General features: G+C 40.4%; 1 protein-coding gene across 1 annotated transcript in view; it reads right to left on the bottom strand.

The window, feature by feature from the left end:
- Positions 1–23369, bottom strand: part of nphs1 (NPHS1 adhesion molecule, nephrin) — a 49507-nt gene that overhangs the window by 13710 nt on the left and 12428 nt on the right. Inside the window, exons 4-16 of the mRNA XM_084725835.1 lie at positions 19883–20005; positions 18691–18772; positions 17396–17499; positions 14757–14878; positions 13398–13569; positions 12010–12167; positions 8945–9086; positions 7883–8007; positions 7625–7793; positions 5844–5973; positions 5494–5666; positions 4263–4403; positions 3565–3705 (exon numbers count right to left, since the gene is read on the bottom strand). Coding sequence (XP_084581961.1) covers positions 3565–3705; positions 4263–4403; positions 5494–5666; positions 5844–5973; positions 7625–7793; positions 7883–8007; positions 8945–9086; positions 12010–12167; positions 13398–13569; positions 14757–14878; positions 17396–17499; positions 18691–18772; positions 19883–20005 — 1782 coding nt within the window. The remainder of the gene's footprint in view (positions 1–3564; positions 3706–4262; positions 4404–5493; positions 5667–5843; positions 5974–7624; positions 7794–7882; positions 8008–8944; positions 9087–12009; positions 12168–13397; positions 13570–14756; positions 14879–17395; positions 17500–18690; positions 18773–19882; positions 20006–23369) is intronic.

The raw sequence follows: 23369 nt of genomic DNA, 5'->3' as shown, positions 1-23369 counted from the left end.
CACCATTAACCTCTCTATATGTTGGAGGATTACCGATGCTTCTGTAAACAAACCGACTCGGTCATGTGACCAGTGGTGCCTGGCCAATAGAGGGTGCTGGGGCACTGTCCCACTCACAACCTAGACCTGCGCTGAAAGAGACTTAATTACTTTGAAACATATAAATATATATTTTTTTAATGATCAGTGTAATTATTGTATAGTTTGTGAGTAGGAGCATAATCTGCGATAAAATATAGTTTAAAAATTTCTAAATTACTGGGGCACAAATTCTTTGCCCGAATTCTTGTTAGAAATTTCTTCAGATTCATTATTAATAATTTTATGTATTTATGTATTCTTTATTCATTCTATGTCATTCATAGTTTTTCTCTGGACTTCATATACTTAGTCGGAATAGGTTTAAAGTATTTGTCACAGCTTGCTCCTAAAAACCGCTTTTCCTGAAATCTGAGGCAGACGATACCTGTGTCTCTGCATGCACTAAACCCAGTGTATTCTAAGCTTTGCGAGTGTGTATGAGCTTCTCTGTAAGCTAATCAGTTAGCTCATAGCATCTATTGGAAGAACAAATTGACGCCATGTGGATATTGTCTACAAAGGACTTAAAGGACTTTTTTTCTGATAAGATTGTTCATAGATCTGGAGTCTGCCTGCTCGCCAACTTCTGTCACTTATTAGTGTGGATAGCTTAACTGCGGTGATCAGTGTGGATAATAAACATTTTTTCAGCTCTGGCTTATTAAAAAAAAGAGCTGTGGATGCCAAAGGGAAACCAACACCTGACCTGCAGGATCTTACAAAGGGGAAGAAGCTATAGATTACATAAACTTTTTTAAACAGACTGTCCACTCTCAGATTGCCTTGAAAGTCTCATTGACACGCCCCTGAGCAGCACATATCAGCATGCACAATACAAAGGCAATGCAAAACTGAAATCTGAAAAAGCCTAATTGATGTGATCTGTTACATTGCCAAACATAATAATTTCCCACAGTTCCTATATCAATGACTCACTCTCTCCTTCTTTATTGGCATTTATTGTGCTGTATACGTCTATAATGTGTGAAAACATTTTAAACAAGATGCATCTATTAATCATCTGACTGAAATATTTGATTATTTATAGTATAACTAAGTGTGAACTACTTTTTGTCTTTCCATCTGTAATTTGAACTTTGACTCTACCCAGGCAAAGATTTCACCACATATACTGCACTGGGATGCACGGTACGTCCACCCAACAGCATTTATCTGAATGTTGCTGATTTACACACCACTGGGTCACAGCAGCGCATGAGTGCCTCATGGTGCATCTGACATTTAATGCACAAGAATGAGTGGTTGAGTATATAACACCTTGTGTGAGATGATGCAAGAAAAGCTCAGAGTCAAAACCTAATGTCTATATTGTATAATGTTAATTTTAACTACTTTATATACTGTCAGGTAGTTTAATCTATAGTAATTCATCATATTCTTTAGGATCATCGTCTGTTTGTCTGTGTCCCTGTCCTGTGAGAACACTTAGAGGCACTTTTCGCTACTTTAGTCTTTTAAAAATTGTTGAGTAAATTCATTACAGTTAAAGTGAATAACAAGTTAACAATATATAATTTTCATTTGCAATGATTTGATTTTAAGGCACTCAAATAATCCAAGTTGGGTTCTTAGCTCACTGTGACACTTTGAAATACTGAATTAAAATACCGAAAAAAAAAAAAAAAGTAAATTATCTCAACAAAACCTTTGTTTTTGTTTACGTCAAGTTTGACTTAAACCTCAAAACTTTTGTGAAGCCAGTTTTCTTAAAATTATGAGTTTTTTCAACTACATTTTAAAGTGTGCGTAGCCCACCCTAGAGAAAAAAACACCAGCCGCCATTGCATGTGACCCACACAGTCGTCCACTGACAGCACATTGGCATATCAACTATGTGAGACTGACCCATCCTCCTCCCTTGATTCCTCTCTTCATTAAATCATCTCTCCTCCCTGACTACAACGTTCCTCTTCTTATCTTTATTTGCCTCTACATCACAAGCTTTTTATACTTCCCATGAGTGCCATGTCCTCGCAACAATAAGACCATTAGTGCCGACTTGTCTAAACCTATGTTCACACTTGAAGAACAGTGGCGGGGAACACTAGAGAGACAGAGACCTTTGGGTTGGTGGGATCTGCCCATGTTGGCCCGCTAACCAAGACCGACATTGTTAAGTGGGCTACACTGCCACCCATAAAAGCTACTACAATCCTCCATACATAATGAATATCTACAACTGTCAGGCCCAGTCAGATCAGGACGGCAGAATCCATTAGGTCTGTACCATGGGCTTTGGTGAAACAGGCAGACCTACATTTTCAACACTTCCATTATTAAATCATCAGTATCGGGGCAGAGGGCCTGCAGCTCGAGGCTGGGCCTGGGGCAGCAGTGGAGGTGCACGGCCTTGCATGGAGGCCTAATTAATCAGGCATGTTTGCTGGGCAAGAGCTGAAAGTCAATGTTGTTGTCTGGGTGTGTCAGCGCATGTGGAAGCACTGATGGTTCTGATACTTTGCAGCTTTAGACAAGTTCAAAAACACGCTGTTAGCAGCAGCATAAAGATTCAAATCCAATGTGCAAAATGGATGATTTGCAAAGTGCAAGAAATTCTGCTCCTTCTCCATATTTAAAGGAAGAGGAAGGCTCTTCAGCAGAGATAAATGATGTGGTTAACTTGTGACCCACAGCACCTGCAGGTATACCTGCAAATCTGGCACATTAGAACCTGAAAAAAGATGATTAATTATGAATGGACTGCAGGACGGTAAAAAAATAATGATTATAAAAAAAGCACCATTTCAAATATTTTCTCTCTGAGGCTTGCAGAAGATCTGTGACATATTTTAAACATCCAGTGTGTAAAATGTATTGGGATTTATGGGCAGACTATGTAGAAATAGAATTAATTAGTTCAGTTAGTGTCCTTTAAATCATTTCTCAAAAGGCTTTTTATTACTGCTAGTACAATGTTTCATTTCCAGCATGTCTTATTTGCTTTACTATTATTGTTATCATTTTAATCTTATTGTTGGTTAATTTATTCAGTTTTACTTTGTATTATTTTATTGTATTATTTTAATAGTCAGATTTTATTTGCCTCATTGCAATCCTGAAATGTTTTAACCCTGTTCCAACAATGTAAAGTAATTTGTAACTTTGTTATTTGTATCTGTATTATAATTTTCATCTCTTTTTCTGTTTTGTCCATTTTCCTTTGATAGGTGCTCTGTGAACTATTGCTTTAATCTCTAGACCATTGTAAATACTTTTTTTCAAAGGCATGGTGAAAAAAATTACAGTTGCACCTTAGCTTACAGCACAGCTGCCACCTATGTCAGTTTTAATATGTGCAAAATGATCTACAGTTATGAGTAATAAAAGTTTCACTTGTGGAAATAACTTGTTTAAATTTGTTTTGTTTGTATGATCACATAAAACCTTGAGTACACCTGACAAAATCTGAACGTGTGTGGTCACATGTGTCTGCTCTACAGTTCTTTGTGTGTAGGTTCTTACACTGAACATCCAGCATGATGGAGGTCTGGTTGACACCCTCGTCATTTGTGCACTTGATTGTGTAAATGCCGGCATCTTTCCTTGTGACGTTCTTGATCTCCAGAGAGTTGTCGTCTGACCAGTGGTAGTGCAGGTCCCCCTCTTCACACAAGCATGGGAACACACACACATGCAGACATGCAAACCGATGATAAATTAAGTATTCATTACACGCTCATCAACCGCATGTCCTCTGGCCGCCGGTCTCTAAGTGACATCTAATCCTGCATTATTGATTGGCCTGGCTGGATTCCCACATCAAGCCAACAATAGGCTGAGTGAAAGACACCTTCTGTACCACAGCAGTTAAAATATAGTAATAAGTGTTTTTCTACTTTCAGGATACAGTCATTTTATGGTGGGGGCTGTGTATGATGGAGTTAACAGAGAAAGAGAGTGGGTGCAGGCAGCAGGGCCCTGATGACACCGGCCTGGAGGAGAAGCCAGGTTTAGAACCCTTGTGTTGTATTCAGTGAGACAGCAATCCTCATTTAGACTGCATACATTAGAGCCATAATGAGAATCACATTTGGCAGGGTCCCATGCTGGCTAACCTGCCATGTTTTATTCAGGCCCTGAATGGCAGAGCTGAGTGCTTACTTGCTGGCTCAGCTCAACTAGGACCTGGTTTATAGAGCCATCACACAGCCCTGGATCACCTTTGACCAGCTTCTCCCTGCGGTGCAGCCAAGTGCAGGAGACCTCCTCAGGGTTAGCTGAGACCAGCAGTGGGATGGTTGCCATGTCATCCTCCAGCACCTGGACCTTGGTTGGCTGCTCTGGGCCGAACTCTGGTGGGTCTGACACACATATAGCACACAAATATAGCTACAGTAAATTCTCTACTAACACACAGTTGCTGCAGAAACACAGTCACAATGTAATTTTTGTAACATGTAATGCTGTAGCAACCATCAAGATAATTTCCAGAGTGTTGTCACCAGCAAGTTAGTTTAAATGTTGCAGGTATGCTTTTAAAGATGTTGTGACAACGTCACTTAATATAACTGGGATGTCCCATATAACATCCCTACTAAGATGGGAGGAGCAAGGTAGGGTAATTTTGCTGCAATGTAATGTTCTACATGTAATGCATCAGTAACATCACTGCAATTTAACATTTTGAGTGTAATGTTGGAGGACCATTGCTACGTTGTAGCTAAATGAGTGTCCTGATCACGACGTTGCAGCGACATACTGTGTTTATTGGATTTACACCAAAAATACATGCGCAGAGGCACGAATATAAACTCAGACCCTCTAAATGACAACAACCAGAAAGAGGGGAACACAAAGACACACAAAAACATGTTGAGCATGAAAGCAGTAAGAGACACTAATGAGAGTCAAACCAGTAGAAAGTCGACATCCCACCAATAATTCCAGATCTAAACAACTTCACATACTTAGACGACGGGGGAGTTAGGCAATGCGGGAGGGAGAGGGACAGGCATTAAAACGACGAGTGACAGCGCTGTTGTCCAACTGCAGCTCTGCACAAACACACAGTGACATTCCTTCATGCTCGTACACAGTACCAAGCTTTGAAGCAGTGGCTGGCTGCTGCCTGTGAAATGGCATCAAAGACAAACATGGCCATGCAGCAAAGCAAATGCACAATTAGGACACACTGCCGCAGAGCTCAACAGACCCACAAATCACAACAAAGGTTTCCAGTAAACAAAAAAAAAACACACACATACACATACTATACGCTGACATTTCTGTGCAAAAGTACAGCAGTAAAGCAGCTTACACCCACACCATCATAGATCATCATTATGCATCGTTTAAGTTTTATGCAAACCACATTTCTTGGTCACTCGCCAAGAAGAAATAAAGGGAAACAAACAAACTCAGAAATGAAGAAACAATTCACCCCCCACTTACAAAGTACATTGAGTTTGAAGAAAGTGTTGGCCCCCTCCGCCAGCAAAGGACTGTAGGCCTGGCAAATGACCCTCTGGTTGTGATGCTGTGAACTCAGATTCAGGGAGAGAGAACTGCTCGCTGACACTCCACCAAAATGAGCTTTCCTGGGTGGCTGCTCCACTCCCTGGAACCTGGGACAGAAATCCCATCCAGCACATCCAATCAACAGGGGAGTTCAAGTTCAACAAGCAATCATGCATCATTGCCATATTTAACAGGATAAATATCAGCCATGAACTAGCCAGGAAAATGCCCCTATCAACATGTGTCAGTCTGCTATGAGCTTTCCACTGATTGCCTTGCCAAACCTGAGGGCGCCCAGGCTCCAGGAGATGTTGGCCTTTGGGTTGCTGCTTCCAGAATGGCACTCCAGATTTAGCGTCTGGCCCTGACGAAGCACCTCCTGTTTGGTTGTGATCTTCATACTTATAGCTGGAACTGAAGAACCATGGAGTCAACAAGATAAGACAGTCTGGTCACACTATATTTGAAGAGGTGTGCCATAAGACTGTTACAGTGTCGTAACCATGTCATGACACTTGTCACAAGCATAAAGGAGTCTTTATGAATGTTATGACTGCTGTCATGGTGTCATTTGGTCAGTTATGTCATATAAGATAAGATAAGGTAAGATAAGATAATATAAGATAAGATAAGATAAGATAAGATAAGATAAGATAAGATAAGATAAGATAAGATCCCACACTGGGGGAATTTTGTTGTTACAGCAGCTTAAAGACAAAAACTATAGTTAGAAGAAGGAGTGACTAATAAATAGAGTACAAAATTATATAAAAGAAGAATGAAAATATGAATTAAAAATATATACACACAAACAACACACACCTTTCATTTACACAGACATATGGATATATATGGGCAATTATACAGGAAATGTAATGAAAAGTTGACACTGTTTGAGATGTCTTTGTCAAGACAATTTGACATTATGAAGCCAAGTCATATGCGGTTGATTTTGACAATGGTCATCATTACACCATTGTAAGTGTGTCATTAATAATTTCCTTCACCTCAAGTAAAATGGTACTATTTGGACCTTTCATAAAGATGTTATTGAATGTTATAAGGCCAATATGACAACAGAGTACAGTATCAATGTGATTTAGCTCACAGAGTTTGCTGATGGACAGAGCTGCTGGTTTAAAGTAGGCTAGGCTAACCACTGTCTGCTGTCATCTGTAGCTGACGTTAGCTAGTTAGCTTGCTTAGCCATGGAGCTAGCTGCCTAATTATCTGACTTAGCTCCGGGGTGCCAGGAACTGAACCCAGCACGAAAACCAACTTTGTACTGTATTCCCTGAAGACAAACTGGCAACAGTCAATTGGGGAAGTTGTGCTTAATCTTTTCCAGTCCATTCATGTTTTTTTTTTCAGTTGATTTATCTTTGTTGTTGCAAAGTGTTCATGGTTGCCTGTAAACAAAATGAATGTTAACAAGGTGTGTATCCTAAAATGCCTGAAACCATTACCCAGAATTCAATGCACCATGACAGTGCTATAAAAACATTTGACAGTGTAATAAAACTTGATGACAACTTTACGATAAGTCCAAAATGCACCACTTTACTTGAAGTCAAGGAAAATATTCATGACACACTTATAATGGCCTCATGACAGTCAGTGTCAAAACCAACCACATATGATAGTATATCATAACGTTAAGAAATAAAACTTTACAGTTTCTTTAAATTAATGTCAAGTTATCTTCTAACAAAGACATTACTGGCTTGATTATTGTGAAGTTGTCATGACAAAGACATCTCAAACAATGTCGGCTTTGCATTAAAAATGAGTCTTAAGCAATCTTACGCATTCATAAGGACTCCTTAATGGTCATGACATATGTCATGACATGGTTATGACAGTGTAATGACAGTCATATGCGCATCTTTTCAAATGAAGTGTTACAATCTTAACTCGATGACAATTTCAAGATGAAGAGTATTAAATGATGTAGCTGAAAATGAGTGTGAACGAGTTCATATCAAACCATTCATCTATTGTGTTTTTTCTCTCAGCTGAGTTAGACTGGAATAAATCTCAGGCTGTGTGTGTTTGAATAACTCACAGAGAACCATGAGCTTAGTCTGGGCAGAGATGGTCTTCTTTGCCTCATTTTTAGCATCACAGCGGTATGTGGCCATGTTGTCACTTGCTGTCAGGACCAGGACCAGTTCTCGAGCCACACCCCGATCGAAGGGCGTCTGCTTCAGTGCAGCAGTCACAACCTTTCCGTTCTAAAACAGGAAGGAGGGATATAACATTGAAGAGTGTGTGTACTCATACTTTAGTACAACACACACATGCATATGCAGTGCACGCTAACCTTGAACCAGGTCAGAGTCCCAGTGGGATTCCCTCCAGTGGAGAAGCAGGTGAGACGGACCGTGGTCCCTGAACGAAGGGAGACATCTTGAGGAGGAGCATCGAGCCATATTTTTTGAGGGGGGTCTGTTGTAAAAGGATCAACAACAGTTTGAAATTTGGTAGAATATTTCACAATATTTTACTTGATTTTGCTTTAGAGAGGATCTCTGGCCTCTGAAAAGAGCTACAGTTTGAGTCAGAAAGCCACTGATAAAGAATATTTTAAAGGTGAAAACATGACCAAGCAGGCCTGGGAAGTAGTTGCTCATTCTGTGTCAAGGGTAATATTTGTCAAGAGCTATGTTTGCCTTTTTGTGTTTTTGATGTTCAGAGTTGTAGTCATAAATGGATGGATGTATTTTTGGTTAGATGAAGGCAGATGAGAGGGGGATACCATCCCCCTTGTTACCCTTCGCCCACCCCTCTCCATCCCCTCGTAGCAGAGAAGGTGCAAGAGCAGTGGGGTTGTTGAGTTGAATATGTTTGTCTAGTCTGCCTGACTCAATGATCCTTTATCTGACCGATGTTTGTGCAGGTCAGAATCTCCATCCAAAACCATGGCTCTGAAATATCAGTAGTCATGCGGTTCCATGTTTTAATAAATTTGGATTTTGAATTTTGACTTTTTCTCTGAATGTTTTTGTCTTGGATCTCTAAACCTTTTTTTAAAGGTTACAATTTTAAATTTAATGTATTCAGCAGTCCTGTAACTGCATCCAAGGGAAGCTAACAGCCAGCTAACAGTGGCAAAAGACATTTTGATATTTTTTCATTAATGTGAATTTTTGATTGCATTTAGATCTAAGAATAAGTGGCTTTGTAAAGCTTTGTCAATGCGACTCACTGGTTGATAATGGCTGCTCCAACCTATTTAGCTGTGGATGTATTAAAAATACAGAAGTACAATTCGCTAGTAGCAGATGAACAAAACCAACCGGATCCTTCCCCCCTAGTAAAAATTACCAAATAGCCCACTGACTGAAAATATAACAATCATGAAAAAAGATTTGAGCTCACTCACAATAGACACTGAGTTTGGCGACCTGGGTCTTGGAGAAGCGGGTGCCCTTATTGAAAGCCTCACAGGTGAGTTGGAGCTCATCCTCCTCCCTGGAGACCCTGTGGGTCATGTTGGACATGGTTGTCATCCCACCATTGTCTCCCTGTAGACAGAAAACACACATGACATTTCAGGGGACAGACAGCTTTGGTCTGTGGCGATGTCAGAAAAGAAAAGAGAGAGTAAAAAATCAGAGAGAAAAACAACCCACAATGGTTTGTCTTGGTGAATACAGATGGCAAATTAGCTGCTGTAATAACTGATGTTGCGCATGGTCTGTGATAAATAAGCATATTCATCTGACTCTCTCTGCTTTGCACGCTGTTATAAATTGAGCAAAGCGTCATTTTGCACCTGCCTGATAGCGGCCATGCCTATGCAGCACATCTGGTTATTAAAGCTATTATTGTGGTGATTACTGTAAAAGCCACAGTCAGAAAGACTAACAAAGACACTGGACAGGAGCTTCAGTCTTCATTAACCTCACACTGTTTCAGATGCATTAAAGCTCACACACAGCACAGTGAGTGCCTTGTGTAAGATCAAATGAAAATGCTGCTGCCAGATGAATAAAGAGCTTGTTTAATAATGCTCATCTTCTGTGTCAGCTTTTATTCACTTTGATCTTATTAACATACACAAAAGAGGAGAAGAGCAGCAGAATACCCCTTTTGGAATCGCTGCTGATTCATTTGCAAAGCTGCAGCAGGCACTATTCAGGGACCGCTCATGGTCATACCGTTTTCTTTCATCTGTCGAAGGTTCACATGAGGTCACATTTCAGTTTGAGGATTCTTTAAATTCAATGGGAGGCATTTTAAAAGTTTTTCGTTAGCGCTGTAAAGGCAAGCTTGACTGAAGGACAAAGCTCTTGCACTTTATCTTTTATGCCTTTTGCCTCACATTCTCAAAAAAAGAAATAAAAACATGCCCTTTTTGAGCATTCTCTTTAAACTGACCAGCATTATTGTCAATTATAAATCATTGTGTATACTGTCTCCTGCCAGCATTGTTCTTGGCCTCAGGCTTAGATAGAGAGATTTCAGCTGTGTGCTACAGTAATTTTGTGCTGTGTCTAAGGGTGACCATATTTCTGAAAAAATCAGGACAGTCCAGAATTTCAAGGAGCTGTCCCGAATCCCGAATGCTGTCCCATTTGTACCGAAAATTAATCCTTGCAGCAAGAACAAGCTAAAACGAGAGCTCTCTGTATGCTGTGAGACTCAAATTGACTTGAGACTTGAAGGCAAAAGTGCTGAGGAGACCTGACTTGGGGAAATTGTAATATTAAAAAATGCTACATAATTTGGAGAGCTGGTTAATTGTCATGAATAATTAATAACATAACGGAAACAGGCACAACAAGCTGCTGCTGTTAAAGAGAGAGAAATGAGAGATGAGAGAACTATTTCCTTCAATTATGAATTTGTTCGCATGAATTAGTAGATCAATATATATATTTTTTTACTCTGAATCCCTGAAAATATAATGATCAAATCACTTAGACTCTAGAAGTGTTCCTGAGATATCGTATTCACAGGAATGGAATGGACTCTAGGTCACAGTGACCTTGACCTTTGACCACCAAAATCTAATCAGTTCAACCTTGAGTCCAAGTGAACGTGTGTCCCAAGTTTGAAGAAATTCCGTCAAAGTATACTTATCATGTTTATAAATGCGTAAGAGTATTACTAATATGTTTTCACTTGTTTATGGCAAATAAGAGATGATGATGTCATTCAACCTGTTTTAAACCAGGTGACAGGGAATGCTGCCACCACTGTGGGAGGAAGTTGTGATTAAAATATCTAATATCTGTAATTCAAAGCATGGAGAATAACAGTATATATCACTGTATATTTAAAGCCTTCTGCAGGGGTAAAGTGCTTAATTGTATTACGCTACATATTTCACACAGTACAGCGGTATTTTAAGACCATTTAATGTGCAAAACTGGAATATTAAAAAGAATAAAACACAAAACTTTCTCAAGTATATCAACTATTACCAGCACTTATAACTGCTGTCATCTGACATGATTTGCAAATGATCATTTTTTGCTTGTTGTCTGACTTTTTAAACCTGAACCATGTCCATATGATGGCAGTTACACTGGTCTTTTTTTCCAACTTCTTCCTCTCTTTGTTGTGTGCAAACTCCACAAACACGCTAAAACCAAAGCTGTTTATATGCAATCTGTTTAGCTTAGTCTTCCATATATCTTCATTCGTCTTCATGCATTTTGCACGAGCCATTGAATAGACACTGAGTTTCAAACCAGTCTTAGAATCTGTCAATGATCTTCACAATGTTAATTAAAAAAAATGGAGAAAGTCAAAGTGATATTTCTGAAGCTTAGTAGGAACTCGGGCTCTATTTGAAACTCAAGTGACCCACCTTGAGACAGTCTCCATTTCCTGTCTAGTTTCCTGTTGGTCCAAATCTTCAGCTTGAATTTTTTTTCTGAGAAGCGATCACTCTGTAGTAGTCCTTACTGTGGCACAAAAGTGCCAAGGCAAATTATATCACTGGTACAGATGATACAATATAAAAATCATTTCCCAGTCTGAAATACGGCCTTCATTTGCCATCATGCACAGAGCTAGCCTGAGTAGTTTGTTAAAGCTTGCTATTTTATGTTACAATTACAAATGTTACTTTATTTAATGTTTGTAATGTATTTTTTTTCAGAACATGGTGGCTCATGTTGGCAATTGCCTTTTTTTTGGCTGGTTTATAGATGTAATCATTAGTGAGGTGGCTGTATTTCGCATATTTTTGAGTGCTTGTCCTTCTTGTTTAATGTCTTTAAGGAGCTGATGATGCTAAGAACTGCTTCTCGGCTCTCATTCTGTGCAGCTTGCAACAATATTTTATTTTATTCCCCACAACCATCTGGTGACCCCTGAAAATTATTTTGTGATTAATCAGCACATTTTATTCCCTCTGATGACATGTTCACCCGCAACACCCCTGTCCTGAATTTCACCCATTCTCATCTGGTGACCCTAGGTTTGTCGTCTCACCTCTTCCATGGTGACAACAGTCGTGTTGAGCTCCTTGTAGCCCAGCCACCAGCGAATCTGGACGGGGGGATTACTGGATGTGGCGTAGCAGCTGAGACTCAGCTCCTGCCCCTCGATGGCTGTAAGCGAACCCTCCAGCCTCACCTCCAAAGGCTCAACTTATGTACACACACACACACATGCAAAAAGAAAAGTCAGTAAAAATATCGTCCCATGAATAGTCGTACATTCAACAGCTACCTATTCTGATCACAGTGGCAGCGCGACTATTTTTGGATGTGAAACATGGAGCTGTATCAAGGGTGAGAAGGAAAATCACTTTGAGTGGCAACTTGTTTTCTCAGGAGGTTTTCAACGTGGTTTCTAAAGTCTGCTTCGTTTTAACCACAGGGGGAGACAGGGTACAATAGCTGCAGGCAAAGTGATGCAGCTGCATAAAGCCTTCGGGGGAATACAAAGGCTGGGGACTGAGCTGGCAGACACGGGGAAGGAGGGGTCATGTATGTAAATCTTATACCTATTTGTGTCTCTCCCACATGAGAACGGGATGCATTTGTGCATGCCACACACAAAAGACTGTTGAAATTACGCAGGTGCCGTGAGCTATAAGAGGCATTTTCATATTACACCAGTGAGACATACTTTGTGCCCTCCAGCCTCTGCCAGTGCCTAGAGCACAGTCAGGCAGTCAGCAGCTCATTTTCAACACTCCTGAATGGATGACTAGGAGGCATGGCACCACGGCCTGTTGGGGGCTCGGTGAGGAAAGCGCCACCTTTACACACTGAGGCATGAGCAAGAGATTTCTGCAAGGGACAATCCTAATTCAAAGCATATTTACATAAAATAGGTGCATCAATCGTGCCAGCATTTAAAGCTCTGACTTATATTGTCTGGCTCTGTAGTGGAAATCAGGCTATTGTTAGGCTCAACGCACCAAGGCTGCTGAATATTAATTCTGTATTTGTTTTATTGTTGCTGAAACAAACATTTTATATTCAGAGAGAAAAGTATAATCTATTAACCATGGGCGTTACTGTCGCACAAAGTGTAGGCTTTACTGCCTCAGGATTGTGCATTGAAGCAATTCAGCTGAATTAGTGGAGCAGCTATGAAAGAGCACGCAGTGATACTAATCTGGAGGCAGTCGGAAATATGGGCCGCAGCCATAATAACCATTAGTTTCATTAATGATATTAGCATTAGAATTTATGCTGGGACAGCAAAAGAATTGGTTTTGGAGGTAAGACTCTTATTATATTCCTCTGCCTCATGTCCATATCCTTAATAATCCATTGCTTCGAATCCTGCCAGGGCTTTGTGTGTGTAAGTGTGTGTGTGTATGTGTTCCAGAGCTGTGCACTATATTAAGCATTATTTTCACTCACAGAGCACAGTAATTTTGCGGCTGACAGACAGAGGGGACGGGGACACCAGATTGACGCTCTCACAGCATAGCACTGCCTGGTTGTCCACGGGGGTGATCCACAGGTGGAGGACACTGCTGGACTTCTGTGCTAGGACGTCCTCTTCCCAAGCTGTGGACAGAACTTCTCCATTCTGACACACACATGAAGACATGAAATTCAAAAAAAGACAACATCAAGACCATGTTTAAATAGTTACATGTAAAGGTCATTGTTGTTAACTAAAATTAAAACTAAAACTAAGTGTGAAAAAACACTGGTAACACTTTATTTTAAGGGGTGTGTGTAAGACTGGCCTTAGACTGTTATCGACATGTCATGACACCTGTCATGAACATGAAGTAGTCTTTATGAATGTTTATGACTGTTTAAGTCAAGTCAAAGTTAACATCGCTTGAGATGTCTTTGTTATGACAACTTGACATTATCAGACTTTTTAACTGTTTAGCTTTATATTTTATCATTACATTAAACTGACAAATGTGGTTGGTTTTGACACAGGACATCATAGGACCATTTTAAGTATGTTATGAATATTTTTCTTGACCTCAAGTGAATTGGTATATTTTGGACATGTCATAAAGATGTCTTGGACATGTCATAAAGATTTATCATACTGTCAAATGCTTTTGGAACAGTGTCATTAATAGGGTTATATTGTCTTGGTTAATGTCAGGTTGTCATAACAAAGGCATCCCAAACAATGTCAACTTTGCATTAAAACAACAATGTTTATGACAATAGTCATAAACATTTATAAAGACTCTTTCATGTTAATTACAGGTGTCATGACATGGTTATGACAGTGAAATGACAGTCTTATGCACACCACTTTGACTAAAGTGTTACAATTTGAGCTAACTGAAATAAAACAAACTACAACAAAAACTAGACTTTAAAAAAATAATAAACTAATTATAATAAAATAAAAATGTTCAGGAAATGTTTGTTAATTTGGTCAAATTTATCAACACAATGAACACTGACAATGAAAAACAAAAATAATACTTAAACTAATAAAAACTAAAATAAAACTAAACAATAAACACTAAAGTGAAACCAACTCTGGAAACCAACTGAAACTAAACTAAATAAGGAAAATAAATAAATATAAATGAAATAAAAATTAAACTAATAAAAAGAAACAAAAAACATAGTAACTCTGGTATGGTCCCATATGGTGCAGTCACAGCAGTACAGAAGCTAATAACAATGTGGACACTCAGACTTAGAGTTGAAGTTCTTCAACTAAAATAGCTCACTTCTTCAGCATGACAGTGTGTTACAAAGCCTCCTTAACAGATGGTGCAGAAGATTTACCTTGGTCCACTGGAGAGTGGCTAGGGGGTTTCCACCATGAGACACACACACTATTGTGAGCACTCTCCCCGCTATGACTTCCTCCCTCTCAAGACCAAAGATAACTGGAGGCTGAGGTGGGACTGCCAGGAAATGGAGACAAAAATAAAAATGGACTTGACAAAGCGGAATGGCATAGAGGGCGATAGAAGAGAGAAAAGGGTGAGGGGAGGAGAAGGGATGCAGTAACTCAGGGAAACAGCGGGATGGAGTGACCATCAATAGGATGACATAAAAAAGAAACTGCACTGCGATGAGAACACTCTTGGCAATTGAGTGGGGGAGCATCCCTATTTGTTGCGACAGGGCCAATAAATTGGGCACATTCAACATGACTGTGGGATAAGAGGTCCAGATCTGATGAAAGCATTAAGTATTAAGGGAGCAGTGAGCTGGATCCAGTCCATAAAGCAAAATAACAGATGTTCAAACAGTAATAAGGCAACGTGAAATATGAATAAATTACAGCCTCCTTGAATAAAATATATGCAGTAAATAGGGGAGGACGGGCCTTTGTTATTGCTGCAATCAGTTTCACAGAACAGGCTGCAGACCCTGGGCCACAGTGACAAATTGCCACCTTGCTAACAATCTGGCTGGCTGAAAATGGCCACCGCGCTGGCTTTGATGGGCTGGCATGCTGAGTAAGACTGCAGCGGTGGTCCCAAGTTCTGCAACATTAGCACTTAGCACAGAGACCATGTTGTTTAATACAGGGCAGGCAGGGAGATGGAGAGTAAGGGAGGAGTGCTCATGGTTATTGGTGATTGTTAAAACAGCAGTGGCGGCGGAGGCTTCTAATGTGGAGGAGTATAGATAGAGACAACATTAAGGTGTCTAGTCAGCCCGTGGATAACACAACGGCTGAGCTGGAGGGAGCGCTCGCCGACGAAGATGTCAGCAGCCCCGCTCCACTTTAATCAACAACATGATTTAGGCCTGGGAGAAGCAGGTGGGTAGACTCTCAGGCCTAAACAATCAATTACTTCAAGTGATCAACAGAGTAGAAAATACTAAACCTACTGTAGTAAACAGTAGCTGCCGTGTCACACTGTTCTGTTTGTGCATTCAACAACACTGGCTTTCATTGGTGCCTCGCCAAATAAGAGGAAAAAGAAATATGAGACCGAGACAGCAAGTGTGTCAGCTCACCTATGTGTGCCACATTAACAATTTTATTATATAATGTCACGCGGTTTGTGATAATAACATGAAAGCAAAAGCAACAGAAGCTGCCTCCCCTCCTGCCTCAGTGGATTCTAAATTTAATTTGAGCTGATGAGCACAAAAGTTGCTGGGTTTAGTTTTGCAGGATTCATCATTATTAACTGTGGTGGCCTTAGCTTCCCATATTAGTTATTATAATACTGTTAAAAAATTCAGCACTTGAAGCCTCACTGATATAATCCATCTCAGTTGGGCTAATAATTGGGTTATGTGTTTTGTTTAACATTGGGGAAATAAGACTGAGAGCGTAAATAATTTTAAGATCACTGAATAAAACAGTAAATCTAAACTAAACTAATTCAGATTTAATTGCAGAGATGGTCTCTGATTTCATGCTGCTATAGCCACCACTGTGTAAGGTAGTTTTACAATACAGGCCCCTTTACACTGTATAAAAAACCCACTAACACCTACTAGCATCTGGCATTTGTCCTCATTAAGAAAATGTAAAATCTGCATTAATTCCCAGGTCAAATGACTCTGCAGTAGAAACGGGTATTTTGATTGGTGTAAACATGGCAACCAGGTGGACATGCTAATGTTTACCCCTTTTTGCCTGAAGAAATGTAGGCTTGTTTCGTCCGTCAGTAACTATTGTGACTCTTCCTCCTTTTTCATATGCATGTATTTGGCTTGACTTGGTTTGCCTCAGTGCAGAGTTTGCACCCACTTGAGGGTGTGTATTTAACTGATGAGCTGTACTCATCTGTAGTCAAATATCTGTATAACAGTGAATAAACATTTTATTCTTTTATAAATACAAGTCCCACATTATTTTATTATCTAAAAGCTTTTCTTATTAAGCAACAAAATCAGAAAATGCTGAGTTTTCATTTGTAACTTAATGTAACCCCTATCTGGCTGAGACTGAACATGAAACAGTAAAATAGAGCTGAAAGTACAAACAGTGCTGCAAAGGAGAAACTTAACTTCAAACCACAGAGTTTCAGTTAGAAGTCACAAAAACACTGAGAGCTGAACACACAGGAACTTTTAAAAATGGCTTTCTTTCTGGGTCATTCATCTTTTTATAGCAGGTGTAGCCCTGTTAAAAAAAACTGAATTAATTTTGGTGTAAAACTGTATAAGAAAACAGCCTAGACCTCCTGCTATCAATCTCAGCCCACCAGGAACAAGCTTTAAGGACCAGAGGCAGCCACACTCATGTTGTCTTGAAGTAGGTGTGAGTTTGCCTTCAGGTTCAATGTTTCTCCTTGGACCACTAACGCAGACTGAATGCACACAAGGCCGGATACCCTTGGGCCTCCACAAGCTTTGGTTCCTGTGTCTGAGTGTTTCTGTACGTGAGTGTGTGTTTTTGTTAAACAGAGGGGGTGGTGACAGTCAGTTTACAGACAGGTTGAGACACTCACAGTACACGCTCATGGTCATTGTGGTCTCCACAGGCCGGAAGAGGGCGGGGTTGATGGTGTGACATGCCAGCTGCCTCCCGTTGTCAGAGCTCAGAGCAGTGACCCTTTGAGAGGGAACAAAAAGACCGAAGAAATGAGAAGGATAAAAGACAGTATATGCTGCGCCACACAAAGTGCTGAAGTTCAAAGTTCACTTCCAGTGGTGAAAGAAGTATTCAGATCCTTTACTTACAGTTAGTAAGCGTATCATATTCAACATTACAAGTTAAAGGAAAAATAAAAAACACCATAAAACACCATTGAACGATAAAACACAAACATAAAAGTGAAGAAAAATATAAAGTATGTAAAAAACAATTACCCCTTTGGCTGATATATCATTATAAATGACTTTATTAGATGTTATTGTGGATGCATTCATGTTAAAATAGCATTTTAGTTCTGTAGCTGGTGGAGCCAAAGCTAGTTTTAACTACTTTATATTTTAGTCCTGTCCTGTGGATAAATGTAGTGGAGTACAAGTACATGTTTGCCTCTGAAATGTCGTGGAGCTAAAGTATGAAGTAGCATAAAATGGAAATACTCAAGAAAACTACAAATACCTATAATTTATAAAGAAGTACAGGTCTTGAGTACCTGTACTCAGTTCCTTTCTATAACTGTGTCTAGCTACTTGCAGGAGGCATGTGAGAACAGATTCAAAAATGCATTTTGTGATATATATCGGAACATCCACTAGTCCCTGCAATGCAGTGCATTTATTCAGAGCCTAGTTTACTCTTTCAGTTTATGTCTCCTATATCAAATTACAGTACAATGTCAACCGTAACAATCACACATGGCCCACTGCTGTGCACACTCAGTGTGAATATAAGGAAGAAGCATCAATATTGCTTAAGACTTTGGCTGTTCAGCAATAGAGCTGAACAACGCTGCAGCTCCTCAGTACCAATGTTATCTCAGGATATGACAAGGGGTTATTATCTTTGACACAGAGGAGACAAGCAGGATTAAAGCAATCTATGGCCCTGTTTAATGTATAGGCACCTGGCGAACCGGCGAGGATCGGATCTGTCTCGCTGCAGGAATGTAATTTTGTGCGTTTGACAGAAGCTAATTCAATCGCACAGTGCCAAGTAACAGTTCACTGTGTGCAGAAATTCATTGTACTCGCTAAGACAGAAGGAGAAAATAAGAGCGGGGTGAAAACAAGGGAAACATGAAACAAAGACAGACTTGGAGGGATTGAGCAGGTCGGTGAGGAGAATGAGTCTGGCAGGCGGGCGAACACATACGTTACTTCAGCACGCGTGTTCTGGAGCTTATCCTTTGAGCCAGACATGGTGAAAGACTCTGCACCTGTCAGCTCGACTCCATCTAAAAGACACAATGGGGGGAAGGCACACACAAAAAGGGAGAATAGAGTGTGTAAACTTGTTCATGCGAAACAGAAACATCAGTGTTATTCTCGTGTGGAATGGTAAATACTGGAATATGATAAATATGATGTGTGCGGTGCAGCAACAGTACGTCTCAACCTGTCCTTAAAATGAAATAAGACAATAAAGATGTACATTTCAACAAGAAAACACAGAACAAACATATCTGAGACCGACAACACAAGCCTGGATACTCTTAGAAATAAAGGTGCTAACTAGAACAGGGTTATTAGGCTTGTTTCAATAGGAGAACCCTTTTTGGTTCCCATTAGAACATTTTATAAAGGTTTCCAGAGGGTTCTATTTAGAATTCAACATAAGGGATTATACCTAGAACCATATCTAGAATCCACCCAGGGGTTCTATCGAGAACCTTTTTATATTATGGTACAAAGAACCCTTGATGAACCTTTAACAAAAAGAGTTCTTCATGGATTTCAACAATTCAACTTCTTCTTCCAAAAAGGGTTCATTGGATGAAAAGGAACCTTTAATGTTACAAAGAAACCTTGACAAACCTTTCTTAAAAAGGGTTCTTCAGAAGCAAATGGTTTTAGGTAGAACCTCAGCCCTTCAGGAAGAACCTTTTTGGGACCCTTATTTCTGTGAGTGTAAACAAATTCACACCAAGAGAAAACAATACAACATCTCTCTCTGTCTGCTTCAGCAGTATACAGTATAATAGGTGTGACAGGGGAGCAAAAAACAAAAACAGGAAATGAGAAAATTGCAGTTGTTTTTGTCAACAACTTGGAAGTTGTGATACTCTCACTGTAAATGTAATTGTAAAGTCAGTGGAAATCGGAAATTCAAATGTTCAGGCTATTTCCTCCCACACAGAGTCTGCTCCTTTCAACTCTGCTAGTCAAAGACTCTGAAGGAAGAAATCTTTACTGAACTTGCATTTCATCCTCTGCAATGTTATACAGTTTATGCATTCAGTCTGTGACCTATGGCGATCCAAGGATGTTGAATATCGGAAAGCTTGTCGCCCTTTATTCTAACCTGTCAGGCTGTCACATTTAGTGCTGTTGAAAGGGTGACTCACCTTTAAAAAGTGTGATTTCCGCCATGGGCTTTGCGTCAGGGGCAACGCAGGTGACGGTGTAGTCCTCCCCTGCCACCCAAGGTGTTGCCATGTCCACCTCGAAGTACGGCTCGGAAGGAGGAACTGAACAAGAAGAACAATGGCTCAAGTTTCATAATATTCATCACACTAATTTGGGTTTAGCTGAAGCAGCAGGCACTATCGCAGATGGATATTAGCTTATGCAATGATATGATAATAAGCGCTCGTAGCATTTGGGAGTGACAGGAATGTCACGCTGTCAGCTTTTGAGTGATTTACTACAGCGAGGTTTGATGTTCTGTCGAGTTAGAATACAAATTGTGGACAAGAAGAGAATAAAGAGATGAAATAGTGATGAAACCGATCCAGCGCTAATCTATCACAGCAAACACCAAACACTTCTCTTCTCAGATCACCCCCAAGCTAAATATGTGCTTTCTGGACTGATCAAAGCAGTTCTCACTTCTCTCCACTGTTCTACTCTACAATCCTTTTATCTGACCATAAATAGGAAATTCCAGAAAAAAAAACACACATAGCTTTTTAACACAAGGGACCGGGAATTGTTTGGCAGTAAATTGAGAAATCTGTCACCAACTAATCATCAAAGAGATTTCTGCAGATCTGTACCAAGACTATCACAAACCTGATCGTTTATTGTGCCAGCTTTTTAAGCGAGTGGGTGAGCCCATAGAATTAGAAACTATGGTTACCGTTAGGGTTGTTTTGCTTTCATCAAAGATCAAGTGCAAAGGCTGCCTGAGTTCAGAGACAGAACAGGGGAGTTGGGAAAGTACAGGATGGATACATGTGTGTGAGGCAGACATGAAAGACTCTGGCAGACACGTAAAGAGATATGGCAAGAATGAAAAGTGAGTGTAAAGACAGAGCAGGGGCAGGAGGATAGCTGCTAGCTGAATGTCTGAGATGAATCCACTGCTAATTTGTGGGTAAAAACAGCTGGACCACAAGCATCTAAACCGGCCAGCTCATTCAGCTCCTCTCCATCTATTCTCTGGCACGTTACAATCAATCCCTGGCCACTAGGAGGAGCTGTTGCTGTGTGCAGAGTCGCCCATTGGCTCCAGTCTGCTATTGAGACAGATGAGATGTGGCTGCAGCTTCAAACTGATTTAAAAGAAGCAATTGAATCTGTGTGGACTGTGATGGGTTACCCAGAGCACTGCAGAGGCGCGCGCTGCAATAATGAGATGCATTTGTTTGTTTTTCCCCCCTCTTCCCTGAGAAGATGACTGGGCCATGCATCTATTGACAGCCCCTGCACTCTCAATCTACTCAGGCCCGCACGACTCACATAGGCACTCCACTTGTTGTGCTCGAGGAGTGTCTGGCAGCCTAACAAATCCTAAAATAAGAATAATGATATGTTCGCAAATGAGGCAGGCAGGTATCTAATTTTTACCTCGCTCGCTCATGCTGGCCCGTTTCTCTTATCTCTCATTCACTCCATCATCCCTCTCCAGCAGCCTGAGCCCACCCCCCCCCTTCTCTTCTCTTCCCCATGCTATCCTTCTTGACCACTGCAGTTAAACTGCAGAAGTGCGGGGGTAGGTGTGTTCCAGCTTGGACTGGGAATTACAGCCCGCCATCCATCACATCTGCAAACCATGTGACCCAATCAGCCCAGGCAGGATGAACTTAGACGCACACACACATTTGTACAAATGTGATAGCATGTGTGGACAGCAAGAAAACACACATTCTATTCAATTTACTCGACAGGCACTCGGAGCAAAGAAGAGACAGCAAACAAGCTGTTCTCTTAATTAACTCTTTGTGCCCCTTCTTTGTCTCCTTGCTGTCGGCTTTTTTAAAAATTCTGTCTCCCCATCTCCCTCTCTTTCTCTCTGCTTTCTAGCCCTATCTCCCTTATTAAGGTACATATACTGTATGAACACAAAAATAGATAGGCATGCAAAGACGTGCTCCTGCCGTTCAGACGGGAAACAGTGAGCCACAAAATTCGATTCATTAGACAAATACAGACGGATGGATGGATAAGGCAGATAAGAAGCAGATTAGCAGACACACATCAATATGCATAAGCAGCTCTTTCCACCTATCTTTCTCTCTCATTCACACACATACACTCCCTTTTCTCCTTTGCACACAAACACCCAAAGATAAACTCAAGTCTACAGTCCATGCAGATTTTGCACGCACAAACACACTGACACGGGCGAGTGAATGTGCAGACGAGCTACATTCATCACACTTCATTCTAAAAAACAGTCACCAGTGTGTGTGTGCACAGTAACATGTGATACTGAGCTGATTCTCTGGAAAATATTGGAGAAGGCCCAGAGGATAAAAGAGTCTCTAAAAAGCTTATTATGCTGAATTAAGAAAATAATGGAGAACAGAAGATCAGACTTCTCAACACCAGACAGACACAACTCATTGTTTTTATCTCTGGAAAACGAAGACTGGCCAAAACCAAACACTCACTCACATATACATCCACAAGTATTTTAATACCCACGTGCAAAAATACACACACATTCACACACACATACACACATTTTAGGTCTCAGGTGTGTGATCTCTGGCAAAGAAAGCCCCTGAAACAGTCCTAATTTTTTCAGCTTTCCCTTCCTCTCCATCTCCTCCTTCACATGTGCATCTCTTCTGTGGTTCACCCACCCATAGACTCATCACTCTTTCTTGACCAATTACTGAATCTCTTACCATTTGGTTTTGTGTCCATTATCCATAACAATTTTTTAGACCAGTGTGTGGGATTTCACCTTGCTGCGCCCTCCCCTTCCAAGACTGTATGAGAACTTGTAGTGACAGCGAAACATGCAAAAAATTAGGTTTAGTTTCTGGGCTACTGTAGAAATAGAGCAACATGGCAGCCACCATGTGAGAGGACCCATGCCCGCTCATTTTAAAACAATGAAAACTTTACTCTTACTCTAGCCTCAAAAGACAGACAAGCCAACTGGATAAAAATTACATTTTCAATGATAGCACGTGTGTGGATTTTACTCCGACAAACTGCTTTCTTAATGGGCACCACACGTTCAACAATAAATAAACACCAAAGCTGTCTGTGAACCAACTTCAGACTTGAAAGCTGTAAGGTTTACCATGCTTTGTGATGTTTTACTGTTTATTTTGCAAGTTATCCTGTTGAATTTAGTGTTAGCTGTTTCTAATATTGAGGGAAAGTCAAGAGAAACTGTGTAAAGCCTCATGTGAAGAAAACTCAGTAACACATATATTAGATCAGATGTAGGCAACTGTTTATTCATGTTGCTTTCTGTGGAAGTTCATACTGTAGCACGTGCTGCGGTAGCTCAACTAGCATTAGTTTTATTGTTAAAAAGAAGCTGGTTCAGCTTTGTTGTGATCCTCATTGCTGGTGTGTGTATGTGTCTGTTGCTGTGTTGCCACTGTATGTAAATTAACTTGGTGGATGTAGCCTTAAAGTAACAATACA

The sequence above is a fragment of the Lutjanus erythropterus genome, chromosome 9, assembly GCF_056507025.1.
Source record: "Lutjanus erythropterus isolate fLutEry1 chromosome 9, fLutEry1.hap2, whole genome shotgun sequence".
NCBI lineage: Eukaryota > Metazoa > Chordata > Actinopteri > Lutjaniformes > Lutjanidae > Lutjanus > Lutjanus erythropterus.
This window is presented reverse-complemented; position numbering and strand designations above follow the sequence as displayed.